General features: G+C 27.4%; 3 protein-coding genes across 11 annotated transcripts; 2 read left to right on the top strand and 1 right to left on the bottom strand.

The window, feature by feature from the left end:
- The first annotated feature begins 94 nt into the window (after window positions 1-94).
- LOC100647753 (nucleolar complex protein 3 homolog) lies at window positions 95-3,592 on the top strand. 2 transcript variants are annotated; one of them, XM_048412973.1, is made up of 10 exons: window positions 95-297; window positions 475-740; window positions 812-1,073; window positions 1,147-1,432; window positions 1,504-1,838; window positions 1,913-2,283; window positions 2,353-2,517; window positions 2,596-2,953; window positions 3,032-3,129; window positions 3,297-3,592. In XM_048412973.1, the coding sequence occupies exons 1-10, from the start codon at window positions 292-294 to the stop codon at window positions 3,502-3,504; spliced, it is 2,355 nt and encodes a 784-aa protein (XP_048268930.1). In that variant the 5' UTR covers window positions 95-291; the 3' UTR covers window positions 3,505-3,592. The 2 variants fall into 2 exon arrangements, with proteins under 2 accessions (XP_048268930.1, XP_048268931.1); XM_048412974.1 differs by lacking the exon at window positions 95-297 and having other exon boundaries at window positions 614-740; window positions 817-1,073.
- Window positions 3,593-3,714: 122 nt separating this feature from the next.
- LOC100647318 (KAT8 regulatory NSL complex subunit 3) lies at window positions 3,715-10,386 on the bottom strand. 5 transcript variants are annotated; one of them, XM_048412961.1, is made up of 11 exons: window positions 10,248-10,386; window positions 10,035-10,116; window positions 9,468-9,792; window positions 9,035-9,391; window positions 8,359-8,944; window positions 7,996-8,277; window positions 7,185-7,877; window positions 6,895-7,123; window positions 6,760-6,795; window positions 6,485-6,676; window positions 3,715-4,956 (listed from the first exon to the last, which is right to left on the bottom strand). In XM_048412961.1, the coding sequence occupies exons 4-11, from the start codon at window positions 9,286-9,288 to the stop codon at window positions 3,848-3,850; spliced, it is 3,381 nt and encodes a 1,126-aa protein (XP_048268918.1). In that variant the 5' UTR covers window positions 9,289-9,391; window positions 9,468-9,792; window positions 10,035-10,116; window positions 10,248-10,386; the 3' UTR covers window positions 3,715-3,847. The 5 variants fall into 5 exon arrangements, with proteins under 5 accessions (XP_048268918.1, XP_048268916.1, XP_012172415.1 ...); XM_048412959.1 differs by having other exon boundaries at window positions 6,760-7,123; window positions 9,467-9,792; XM_012317025.3 differs by having other exon boundaries at window positions 6,760-7,123; window positions 9,480-9,792.
- Window positions 10,265-12,749, top strand: LOC100648116 (phospholipid phosphatase 5). 4 transcript variants are annotated; one of them, XM_012317028.3, is made up of 7 exons: window positions 10,639-10,912; window positions 11,060-11,430; window positions 11,504-11,609; window positions 11,700-11,847; window positions 11,917-12,045; window positions 12,135-12,305; window positions 12,363-12,749. In XM_012317028.3, the coding sequence occupies exons 2-7, from the start codon at window positions 11,348-11,350 to the stop codon at window positions 12,527-12,529; spliced, it is 804 nt and encodes a 267-aa protein (XP_012172418.1). In that variant the 5' UTR covers window positions 10,639-10,912; window positions 11,060-11,347; the 3' UTR covers window positions 12,530-12,749. The 4 variants fall into 4 exon arrangements, with proteins under 4 accessions (XP_020722473.1, XP_012172418.1, XP_012172419.1 ...); XM_020866814.2 differs by lacking the exons at window positions 10,639-10,912; window positions 11,060-11,430 and adding an exon at window positions 10,265-10,394; XM_012317029.3 differs by having other exon boundaries at window positions 10,639-11,430; window positions 12,375-12,749.
- Window positions 12,750-12,855: the final 106 nt, after the last annotated feature.

The raw sequence follows: 12,855 nt of genomic DNA, 5'->3' as shown, positions 1-12,855 counted from the left end.
TTTAAAATTAATTTAATATCTATCATATAGAAAAGATTATTATTTCTAATACAATATATATATATATATGTATGTATATACAGTATATATATATATACATGCAATTATGTTAGAAAGAATATGGCGCGTGTAACGTGCGTAATATGTATAATACAACACGTGTAACTTAAGAGGTTATCTTAGGATATCGTATAGGAATGATTTTTTGGTTGTAGGGAAACAATAATTGTTTAATTAGTTTGACAAATACTTTCATTTGGAGTAGCCTAAAGTAATTAAAACTACAGCAAAATGGTGGTAAGTAAATATAGTTCTACTTAATTGAGGACTAATAAAATTGTTAAATTATGAACATGTATATGTCATATAGTATCATCTGTTTTAAATACAATAAAAAATATTTCCTTAATTATGTAATTCTTCTATTAATTTTAATTATCAATATATGTATTTTCTAAATTCTTAATCAAATAGAAAAAACTAAAGATCAGTGCAGTTAAAAGAAGTAATCAAAAAAGAACCAAACTTACACGGCAAGGGAAACTTAAAACAAAGAGACATAAACCAATGAAGAAACATAATCAAAAAAAAGTAATTCCACATGCAGAAACTGTGGAAGAAGAAGAAAGTGATCAGGGTGAAGACCTCATGGACATGGTCGAAGAAGATGATTTAAACTTTTTAGGAGAAGCCATTTCTAACAAATCATATAATTTGCTGAAACAGATACATCTAAATGAGTATGTATATTGTGATAGGTAATGAATATATTTTAATTCAAAATGATTTAAATGATATGCATATTTTTTAGAACAGCTGATGATAAAGTAACAAATAATAAGAAGGAAAAGAAAAGTAATGACACATTAGAGAATAGATATGAAAATAGTATATCAAAAATAGTTGAGATAGAGGGTACGAAAAAGGTTCGTATGTTACTTCCGATAAAAACTCAAAATGGAATTATAGAGAAAAGGATAATTCAAGAAGATCATGCAGTAGATAATGAAAACATGCCTCATGAAGAACATAATATAGATAAAAGTAACATGGAAATAAAATTTAATTTTCACGTAAGATTTCATTGAAATTTATGAAACACTGTTGTAAAAAATCTTTTTTTCATGTATTAAATTAATTTTTTAGAATGAAGATAAAGATAAAAAACCTGTGTCTATGATAGAATTTTTAGCATTTCGTGAAGAAGTATTAAGATCTAAACGTTTAAAAATTGGATTATTATCTAGCAGTCTTCTGGAAACACCAGAAACTAAATGTGATAATTTTAAAATACTATTAGAATTAATGGAAGAAACCAATCCAGAAGTATATATTACCGTGAGAAAATTGGCAACTATTTCTTTGTTAGAAATTTTCAAAGATTTGTTGCCATCTTATCAAATTCTTCAAATTCAACAAGAAGGTGTAAGATGTATGTACCTGTAATAATATGTAAATATCATGATTATTGTAGAAATTATAGGTTTTTTATTTTCTTTTTAGTAAAGAAAGAAACACTTGCTTTACAAAATTATGAAGCTACATTATTAAGATATTATAAGCATTATCTACAAAAGTTAGAAAAAATGACTAATATATTAAGAAGAAAAAAGGGAGATACGCGACAAATAAAAGAACAAGAAATTGAACTAGGAAAAATTGCATTAACATGCATGTGTGATCTTCTAACAATTCACCCATACTTTAACTATTCTATTAATATAGCAAATTTTCTTATACCATTGTTAGATAATAAACATGAGCTTATAAGGCAGGAAGTCTTAAAATGCATTTCCCAAGTATTCAAGGAAGACAAACGCGCTGAATTATCTTTAAAAGTGAGACATTTAAGTGATTGTATTTCATTTAACCTGTATTCTAGGAATATAATGTTTATTAATAAATATTTCAGATAGTACGTAAATTAAACCAATACATAAAATTAAAAGCTCATTCCGTTCATTCTGAAGTTCTATCAGTACTTTTATCACTTCGTATAAAAGATGTAAATTTAGATAAAGAAAAAGAAGAAGAGACTAAACAAAGAAAGCTTATGTCTCATAAACAAAGAATTCTTGCCTTAAGTAAGCGTGAAAGGAAGAAAAATAAGAAACTTGAAGAAGTAGAGAAAGAATTACTTGAAACTAAAGCAGAAGAGAATAAGCAAACTAAACAAAAATTACTCACTGAAATAACAAGTGTAGTATTTACAATTTATTTTAGAATTTTAAAACAAGCTCCAAATAGTAAGATTTTATCTATTTGCTTGGAAGGATTAGCAAAGTATGACAGATTTTTACTAAATTTAATTATGTATAAAATTATATGATATCTAATAACATCTAATTACAGATTTGCACAATGCATAAACTTAGATTTTTATCAAGATTTAGTAACTGCCATAGATAAACTAATGGAAGAAGGTAATTTAAATTTGAAAGATCAATTACATTGTATTCAGTGTGTATTTACAATATTATCAGGACAAGGTTCAGCATTGAATCTTGATCCTTACAGGTTTGTATTGAAAAGGAATAAATATCGTAAACAAAAAAACTAAAATTAAATTTATAATCACATGTTATATTTATACAGGTTTTATGCACATTTATACAAAAATTTATTAAATATTCATTGTGGTAAAACTCATATAGAAATGGAAGTTCTTATAAAGATATTAGTTCAAGCTCTAATTCATCGAAGAAAAAGAATTACACAAAGGCGTTTTATAGCATTTATCAAAAGAATAGCTATTCTAGCCTTACAATTGCAACATAATTCAGTACTTGGCATTCTCGGTATTATAAAGCAAAGTATGCAACTTGGAAAAATGCTAGATATTTTGTTGGATACTGATAGTACGACTGGAGACGGTTTTTATCAAGCAGAGCTAGAGGAATCTGAGTATTGCAATGCACACTGTTCAGCATTATGGGAACTTACAGCTCTACAAGTACATATTCACATATTGAGTTATATGATCTTAATATACATAATTATTATTAAACATACTTTTATCTTTCGTTACTAGCGACATTATCACAGTATTGTACAAAAGATGGCAAAAAACGTAGCTTGGAATGTGCCACCAATAGGTGAAGGCAGTTTATCTCCAGAAATTGCTAAGCTGTAGGTTTCAATTTTTGTAATATTTAATACAATCATACTTCTATATTGGTGATTTACTGCTATCCGATGAGGAGCTTCATTGTAAAATATCTTGCAATAGCACATTTTTTCATTGCTCACAAGCAATAAATGAGCTATGCTAGAATATATTTCTTTATTTGTTCCAGTTCTCCAGAAGAACTTTATACTGAATTTGATCCTACTGGTGTCGTATTTAAACCAGCAGTACCAGTTCCAAAAAATACAAATACTAAAAGAATAATAACAACTCATCATCTTATAAATAGTGAATTCAAAGAATATATTAATACTATATATAATACTGAATTATTTGCAGATGGATACATAGATTTTTATAAAGCTTGTAATAGTTAATACTGTATGTAGCACAAATTATAGAATGGATTGTAAGAATAAAACGAAATTTAATATAAAACATTAAACACTGTACGTATTTTCTAAATAGTGACAATTATTTCTTATAATCATTTTGTTACTTTAAATAACATATTAGATTTACAACGCCAAGTATCTTAACTATTAAACAGATATTATTCTCAAATGAAATGATTAGAAAACGAAATGTTAGGGTAATTACGATTTTTAATCAGAAAATGGATATCTGTATCTACAATATTTATCATTTGTTCTGCATTTACAATACCAAAAAGATTGTTTTTCTGGTACAGGTATACATCTTCTGTTGAGATGAAACATTTTATATTTGTAAATTTATTACATCATCGATTGCAGTACATTCTGAGTTATCTTCTTTTGTTAGATTTAATTTAGCTTCAGTCAAACTTTCTTTTGCCTTGTCACTTGTCTGTGATGATAAGTCACCTCTTTGCAAAGGTATATGTTTACGTTCTATAATATTCATTTTTATAGCATCTTCTATTTCTAATGCCTCATCTACTATATTATCTTCATTCTTTGCCGTTTGCTTTATCGCGATTTGCGCATATCGATGCTCATTTTTATCGAAATTTAGCAACTTAGATGCATTAATTTTGTCAACTGTCTTTGTTACAATGACTTGTTCATTTTTATCATTTTGATGTACTGATTGAGAATTTCTCTTTGCAAGAATTATCTTGGTGTATTTAACAGTGGGTTGATTTGAACGAGTTTGTATTGTAGTTTTAGTTTTAGACAAAGTGGAAGTTTGAGGGTTTGTCTGTAGTATCACATGATTTAAATTTTGTACAGCTACATTAGGACATAGAACAGCTTGGGTACAAGGTGTTACAAATTTATTACTTTGTTGTAACTTATCTTGCTTGTTACTTATGAGAACAACTTTGGTATTACTGTTTAATTTAGGTATAGTCTTTTCATGAATATCTACAGCCATTGTCTGAGATAAAGATGAACTTTTCTCAATAGAGTTTAAATTATCATCATCTTTTGCAAAAATTATTGGTATATCTAATATATTTCCCAATTCATCATCAATCTCGTTTACAAGAGAATTCTTCTGTACTGTTTGAGATTTATGAATTCTTTGTAAATTAGATGTATTGACTGTTATCTTTGGCATAGATTTGGTCGATTTTTGAGTAACTTTTAGTTTATTAGACAGTGGTAAAATAGTTCCTGAATTATGATTACTTAATGGTACTATTACGGATGAACAAGTAGGTTTAGTACTAAGGGAACTTTCAACCATGATTATATTTCCACATACTGCATTATGAGAAATATCATTGTTATTACAAGTTGTTACTTGTCGAGGTATTTGTGACATCTTGAATGTGTCCAAGGAATGAGTAGAACTGAGCATCAAATGTGAAGAGCTACTGGTTGTTGCCATGTCGTCCATCACTATAAAACACATATACATGTTTGAACAATTTTCTAAGATATAAATAAATTCAAATAATATTCATTGCGTTGTTATGAACATCGTGTAAAAATAAACGTCTTTTTTTCTACATGAGTTATGTAAATATATCTTTGAAACTGGTTATAATTATAACAAAAACCATGCATAAATCTATTATATGTGATAAAAAAATTTGGTTTTTAAATTTTACTTTATCTATGTTGTTAAAAATAACATAGGTAATTGATTAAGTAATTACATAATAAAAATCATAATAATTTATGTATTTTAAATCAAAAAGATTCTCAGACTATATTAATAATATTTAAATAATATTTTGTTTGACAATGTAAAAGATGTAATAAAAAAACATTAGATGATAAATGTAAGAAACAAAAGTTGTAATATCTTTAATTTAATTTCAAATTGTTTGGACACAGTTAATATCAAACAGGATTGGGGCGAGGAAACAAATAAATTCAAATCACATGGAAAAATATTTATTTAACACAAAATAAAAGATAGTAGTGATATATTTACAACATATTATTTTAGATGCTTCTAAATATAAACTTATATTAATTGTAAAATAATATAAATACATGCTACATTTGGACACATGTTACATCACATGCTAAACAAATACATACATTTACTGATGACTTAGTCTAATGACTTTTATATATAACAAAAATAATATATAAAGAATATTTTGTATATATACAATTGCAAAAGAGAATACAAACAAGCTAGAAATAAGAAAAAAGTTTTATGGCTAGAAAACATAAAATCTATTAGGTTTATTAGACTATTTTAATTATTCTACAATAAAAAACATAATTAAAATTAAGTTTAAAATCCATTATTATTAATCTATACAGTCTCAAAAATATGAACAAAATGATTCTTTTACTTAGTGGATATATTTTCTATAAGAAACTTATTTTGTCATATTAATGATATTCATGCACAATACATTTTGTTTTTGCATGTATGAATATGATCCACATGGTTCCATATAAAGATGCATGTATATTTTGAAATCAAAACAGTAAATCATAAAAATATGTTAAATACTAAGAAATTTATTTGTTACTTAACATGTTATGCTTTGTTATTGTATTTATGTGTAATATTCTAATTTTTTTCGATCATGTTTAGTTTGAGATTTTAACAATCCAATATTGTTTCCACTTTTCACGTTTTTTATGTATGAATATATTAAATATATTTTAAATATATATGTTACAGCTGTATAATTTTTATATACATATATATACAAATTGTGTTACAAAATTTGGATAGTAGAATTAAGGCATTTTTAAGTTTAAAAAGTTATTTTATAAAATACGAGATTTCTACTATTCAACATCCCGAAATAATAATAATTTGGATCAACTTAATAATTTCCTTATTGTTGATGATGTACCTTTCGTTCGTAAAAATCATATACATTCGATCAAGAAGTAAAAAACGATTACGGTGTAGGTAAATTATTTAATAGCTGATTAGATAATAATATTCTACCTTTTGGTATTATCGATGTAGTTGATGCTGTATTAGTTGCCACAGAATTGTTTGGTGTTAGTAAAATGCTGGAAGCGGCCGATATACGCGCAGACGATGAACTAGTAGTGAGTGTAAGAGAAGTTTTACCATTTTGTAAAATATTTGATAAAGTTCCATTTGATGTACCAATCGTAGATTTATTATGCATCGCTATAAAACAAAGGAAAATGTATATTATACAAAATATATGAGAACAAAAAGAAACAAAAAGTAATTTTTCATGTAAAATGTACCTGCTGCAGTTGAAGTATTCACTCTAATCTGATTTCCTGATGATGTTAAAACGTTAACAAGTTTTGTATCTCCATTTTTGTCAGGAATATTGAGATGCCTATAATTGTTTGATATTACTTTAGAAAAGCCTTTACCTGATGATACAATGGCTTTCATTTTTGGCATGTTCTGTAACTGTACATTCGTTGATACAATTTTAGGCACTTTAGTTGACGCAATCGAAGATTTAGGAATATTTTTTATTGTTGTAGATACACCTTGACCTGATGATGCTGGAGCTAAACGTATTGGTCCAATCGGTGCTAAACTTGCCAATGAGCCAATGTTTAATGTTATACCACCATTATCTGAACCCGAGTTTGGCTAAAAAATGCATATATTATTAGATGCTTCCTCTTTAATAAAAATTAAGGTTGTAACTTACTTGTCCGGAAAGTCTAGATGTTATCAAGTGTTCCACAAAATGACTTTTCTGGTTACTAACAACTCGAGGTTTCCGTTTCACGCTCTGCACATGATTTGTATGTATTCCACTCACTGCGATTATATTCTGTTGCGTACTAAATGTTCCTACTCGGGAAATCGTAGCTGATTGTGTATTTTGTCCAATAGATATTACTGAAGAGATTGGTGTATTTGGTCGAGACTTTTTTATTGTAGGAGAATTTGGTTCACTTTCAACAGAGCTACTTGTTGAATTTCTTCGCTTCCGTGATTCTTTTCTGTTATTTTTATTTTCATAATTTGACAATGATGTTGATCTCAATGGTAGTGGATGTGGTTGCAAAAGAATAGTTCCCACAAAATCTCCAATTTCATCCAAGATACATCTATCTACCATGTTTTGTGTAATACCCTCTGATATCTTTTTAGCAGTAGAAATTCTTAAATGGTCATCAGCAGTTCCAACCACTACCAAACTTGTTTCAACCATCATTCTTTCTCTGAGATCCTCTATATCATCAGGTCTTACAAGTGTAGCATTTTGTCCAATAACAAACATAACTGGGCATCGAATATCCATTAATGTATCATCAGGTGTACCCCTTTTTCCTTCAACTGTAAGAAATGAAAATCCAAGACAAACAACTGCAGTTACATGTTCCATTTGTGCTACCTATAAATATCAAAAGATAATAGTGAATATCTCAAATCACATTAAAGTTTTCTAACTACTTCGAATTATACTGATGCGTTACACATCATGTGTATATATGTACATATAAATACTATACCTGACATGCAAGAGCAGCACCAGTATTAAATCCAACAAGAATAATTGGTCTACCAGGACAATCACTTCTAATATCCTGTATCTTAGTTCTAGTGGCTTGAAGTAATTGATCGATGCATACCATCATGGTCATTCTATTAGCTGCTAAACCTAAGTGTGTGTGAACAGTAACAACCATTCCTAAAGCTCCTAATTGTGAAATCCATTTATGTTGCCTTGTAGACATACTAGATCCCACTCCGGAAGGAACTATTATTAAGATTGGATTTCCTGGTAATTTTTTCTGCAATAACAATAATTATCTATAAGTAGATATATATATGTAAAATATATTATAATAAATTATGCAATAAAATATACTTACAAGTCTATTACTATTTAAACTAGGAGTAATTGGATCCCATGTACGTTTAAGGAGTGATCCAAGTGTTTCCCATGTTATAGAACCTGTTTTTGCATTAATATTTGGTTGTATAGCAATCATTTTATCAATAAGTTGAGGAATTTTCAGTCTTAAAGATTGTAATATATCAAGATAAATCCCAAGATACTCTTGAGGAAGATGGTCAAACAATAAATTATGTAACCATTGTGCAAGTCTCCAATCCCACCCAACTGAAGCTAATGTTTCTCGAAACCTCCTTGCTGCTGTGTCAACTGATGTTCTTCGATAAATTGGTTCTATTGAACTGTTTACTTTAGCTAATCTTGTAAGTCTCTCTGAATTTAATATTTTAAGAACTTTGGTGAATATTCGATTTTGAACTGGTGTCCATAAAATTTTATCAAGCTTTTCTTCCCAATCTTCATTTTCATCAGGTCTAGCAAAATTTGCTAACCTTTGTAATTCATCCATTTGATGTCGAACTCTAGTAAAATCTATTGGTGGTACTAATGGCTCATTATTAATTTCTTCTATATTAATTTCTTCATCCTGAGCAACTTTTTCCCTAATATATAAAAAGTTGTAATGTAGTTTTATGTTTAATAATTATATTTATAATTTACATTTACATATATAATTTATTTTTATTACTTACGTTAATAAATTTTTCTTTGAGAAAAACAACTTTTTTATTGGCTTTACATAAACATTCTCTGGTTTCCAATTCCATGGACGTGCATAACAATGATCTTTTGCAAGCACATTAATTTCAGTTTCATAGCACCCAGCAAGCTGATGTAAATATGTAGTTAATCTACTAGGATTATCATCAAATGTATCACTGATGGGACTTGGAATTCTAGAAGTGTTTATTGATGTGGATGGCATTGTTAATGTTGAAGTTAACATTACTTATACTCAATATATTTATAATTATAATTAATTCTTTCAACAAATAACACTGTGATCATTTACAGTTTTCCTCACGTGGCTATCACTTCATATCTTGAATCTGTACCACAAAAATTAATAAGATTATTATATAATTAACAAATATGAATTATTTATAAGAGTTGAAACTACTTAACATTTTACATAACTATTTCTAACCCTTTGCGCTCGAAAGGCTACTCTCAGTCGCCACTGTGTTTTGTGTGGCAACTCCATTGGCAAGTGGTAGACAACAGTCCCCATTTATGTTAGATTTCAACATCTCCAATTGTTGAAACAGCAGTATTAGTTTGTAAATAGGTTCCTTAGCTCTTTATGGTCTTTGTTAAAAGATATAAAGTGTTACACTTTAAAATGGAAATAAAATATTTAATCCCAAATTCCTCTGTAACTATGGTTCTGACGTCTCTGATGTTAGTTTGGATTTGGCGATCATGGCAAAAGTATTATAATTTAGAAGCCCTAAAAAAAGGCTTTCGTAAGTGAAATTAGCTCAAATGAAGATGAACTTGATTTTGAACTGTTGAAAAATAAGATCAATTGTATTCAAGAATGCATCTTGGTGAATGCTTTATAAATTATCATACAAAAAAATACAGAAATTAATATTACAAAATCATATTTTCAAAGATGTAAGAATAGATTAATTATTAGAATATAATGTTTTTGTAAGTTAATTTGTATATAAAATCATTTTACGCTACCTGTAAGACACGCGTCATATATACGCTAAATCATCTGGAGTTGCTACTTCGTCCGACTGAAAAAGTCCTCGAACGCAAAGAGCTAATATATAACAATAATAAAAAAATTGCTAAATGATATATACAAAAATTAAATTTCTGAATATAAAATTTATACATATATATATAAATAATTGTTCCTATTACATAAATTATTTCTATGATGAAACTAACCTTTAAACTAGTTGTAATATCACAATAGTAATTATCTTGCAGTGATATACACCTCTGTTCCAAACAACAAAAAACGATGTACTGCGATTTAATACAAGATAATGGAAGAACACATGTGGAGCAAGGGCATCGTAAATGTATAGATAGGTACATACAGATGTATATTACATCAATTTTAGAATAATTATTTTATCGATACAATATGTTATTAAGCATTGATTTCCATGATATGTAATGTGACAAAATGCAAGAAATAAAAGAAATAAAATTAATAAGATTAAATGTAGGTAGGTAGATACATAGAGTTCCAATTTATGTAATACATAATATTCAAAACAATGAATGTTCAGTGACATCTATGATGTGCTAACCAATCAATCTACAATTGTAAGGTTAAGCTAAATTTTTACGTTTTCTTAAAATTTCTTCAACGATTCCAAAAATAATTTTACAAACGGCCTATAGAAAAATAACATATTTTACATGGAAAATATTCCAAAAAATTCAAGCATTCAATGTATAGTATAATATATTTTACAATAAAGTCCAATTTTCAACAAAGAAGCTTTCAATTTATAGCTACGCTACTATCATTACAAAAAAAAAATGATTACACCATAATATACATAGTACATAGCATATTGTACAGTGATATCAAATTGAATGTTAGTATTCAAATCGAAATAGTGTAGTTAAAGTTTAATGTTTTATATATTGGGATTGAAGTATTATACAGCGTTAACATATAATTTAAAAAAATTAATTAATGTCTTAAATTATCTGTAGACGATCGATTAATATTTACTTTTTAGAAAGAAGTGTCTCAGTTTCAATTCAATGTTGAAGGAGGTTGGCGATGAAACTGAATTGTTCATATATTTCCAGTGGAATTTCTGTAATAATTAAAAACATACACATTTTTAGATAATTTTAAAACCAATGAGTATATAATAACAATTAATAATTTATTCTATTCAAATATACAACTGTATACATACACATTTGCATACTTGTATAATGTGTCATCTGAATTTGTGTAATTTACTATTTGTTTGTATATATTTGTACAATATTTATACTGCATTCACTTTGAATTCATAATGGCTATAGCACGTGGTAAAGATTTCTTAACAGAATATTGGTTTGACATATTATTGCGAATTGTCTTAGTGGGATTATTTATGTAAGTTAAATTTAGTCTACTATAGCAATATAGCGGTTATACATATAAATGTACTACTTTTTTATATGAACAGTGAATTAGAAAATGCAGAACCATTTACTAGGAAAATTCATGAAGATGAATTATGGTTGTATAAAAATCCAAGGACTGAATCATACGTTCCAACTACCATATTATGGGTAATATATTCTATATGAAACAGCATTATTATACATATTTTGAAATTACAGTTATATTTTATATAAATTAATTAATATATTTATTTTTAGCCTCTGGTTTTTATAATGCCTGCTATAGTAATCTTATTTGTCTTTTTGGTTTACAAAGACAAAACTGACATTTATCAAGCAGTATTATCTGTAACTTTAGCATTAGGATTTAATGGTGTCATTACAGATATTATAAAACTTGTTGTTGGTAAGAATTGTGAAATGTTAATTCTGTTTTGGAAGTATCATTATTCTTATAGATAATACCTTTTGCTAGGTCGCCCCAGACCAGATTTCTTTTGGAGATGTTTTCCTGATGGACAAACAAATCCAGATTTTAAATGTAATGGAAATCCAGTTCTTATAAAAGATGGAAAGAAATCATTTCCAAGTGGTCATTCCTCATGTATGTTAAAAGATAAAGTATAAACTATCAAGTTATATAAACTATATAGAAAACCTTAAATTTTATTGAAAAATCTATTTATTTTTCAGTTGCATTTGCAAGTTTTGGTTTCATTGCGCTGTATATAGCTGGTAAATTACATACATTTAGTTTAATGGGTAAAGGACAATCATGGAAATTATGTGCATTTGTATTACCAATTTGTATTGCTCTCTTAATTGCATTGAGTAGAACTTGTGATTATCATCATCACTGGCAAGGTAAGCATATTTATTTATTGCATCAATAAATAAATACTTTAATTCAAAAAATATTAGATGTGGTTGCAGGCTCAATAATAGGATACATTTTGGCATATATGTGTTATAGACACTATTATCCACCATTAGATTCACAGGTATGCCATAAACCATATGCTGCCCTTACTCATCAAGTTCAGTTGGAAAATGCAAGAAATAAAAGTGAACAAATCAAATGGATTTAATGAATAAGAAAATCTAAAGTATTAAAATTATTACAATAATTTAAATCACATAATAATTCTATGATTTTATTTTTTACTTGTTGATTTTTCCCTTTTATGAGTTATTTATAAATACGATAAGTAATATAAATATATATTTAAATTTATATTGTAAATATACACCTTGTATTATTTAAAAATTTCAATTTAATCAATAAAAAGGGACTTGTTCTAATGGAAATGAGGTTTATTTAAAACAGTTCGAAATAGTGTTTTTGAAATATGCGCGGGTATAACAGAGATGGATATATTGTGCATATGCGCCATTTTGGAAATTTTGCGTATGG

This window comes from Bombus terrestris, chromosome 15 (genome assembly GCF_910591885.1).
Source record: "Bombus terrestris chromosome 15, iyBomTerr1.2, whole genome shotgun sequence".
Taxonomy (NCBI): Eukaryota; Metazoa; Arthropoda; class Insecta; order Hymenoptera; family Apidae; genus Bombus; species Bombus terrestris.
The sequence above is the reverse complement of the archived record's forward strand: the minus strand, read 5'-3'. Positions and strand labels throughout refer to the sequence as shown.

What these genes read in the sequence shown, in the direction of transcription:
- LOC100648116 (XM_012317028.3), top strand. Translation starts at nt 11,348, where the DNA reads ATGGCTATAGCACGTGGTAAAGATTTCTTAACAGAATATTGGTTTGAC. An exon ending in GTCTTAGTGGGATTATTTAT is followed by an intron (nt 11,431 to 11,503) that starts GTAAGTTAAATT and finishes TTATATGAACAG; the next exon opens with TGAATTAGAAAATGCAGAAC. An exon ending in TCCAAGTGGTCATTCCTCAT is followed by an intron (nt 12,046 to 12,134) that starts GTATGTTAAAAG and finishes TTTATTTTTCAG; the next exon opens with TTGCATTTGCAAGTTTTGGT.
- LOC100647318 (XM_048412959.1), bottom strand. Translation starts at nt 9,288, where the DNA reads ATGTTAACTTCAACATTAACAATGCCATCCACATCAATAAACACTTCT. An exon ending in GTGCTGCTCTTGCATGTCAG is followed by an intron (nt 7,878 to 7,995) that starts GTATAGTATTTA and finishes TGATATTTATAG; the next exon opens with GTAGCACAAATGGAACATGT. An exon ending in TACATCGATAATACCAAAAG is followed by an intron (nt 4,957 to 6,484) that starts GTAGAATATTAT and finishes TGTGTTTTATAG; the next exon opens with TGATGGACGACATGGCAACA.
- LOC100647753 (XM_048412973.1), top strand. An exon ending in TGCTTGGAAGGATTAGCAAA is followed by an intron (nt 2,284 to 2,352) that starts GTATGACAGATT and finishes ATCTAATTACAG; the next exon opens with ATTTGCACAATGCATAAACT. An exon ending in GGGAACTTACAGCTCTACAA is followed by an intron (nt 2,954 to 3,031) that starts GTACATATTCAC and finishes TTTCGTTACTAG; the next exon opens with CGACATTATCACAGTATTGT.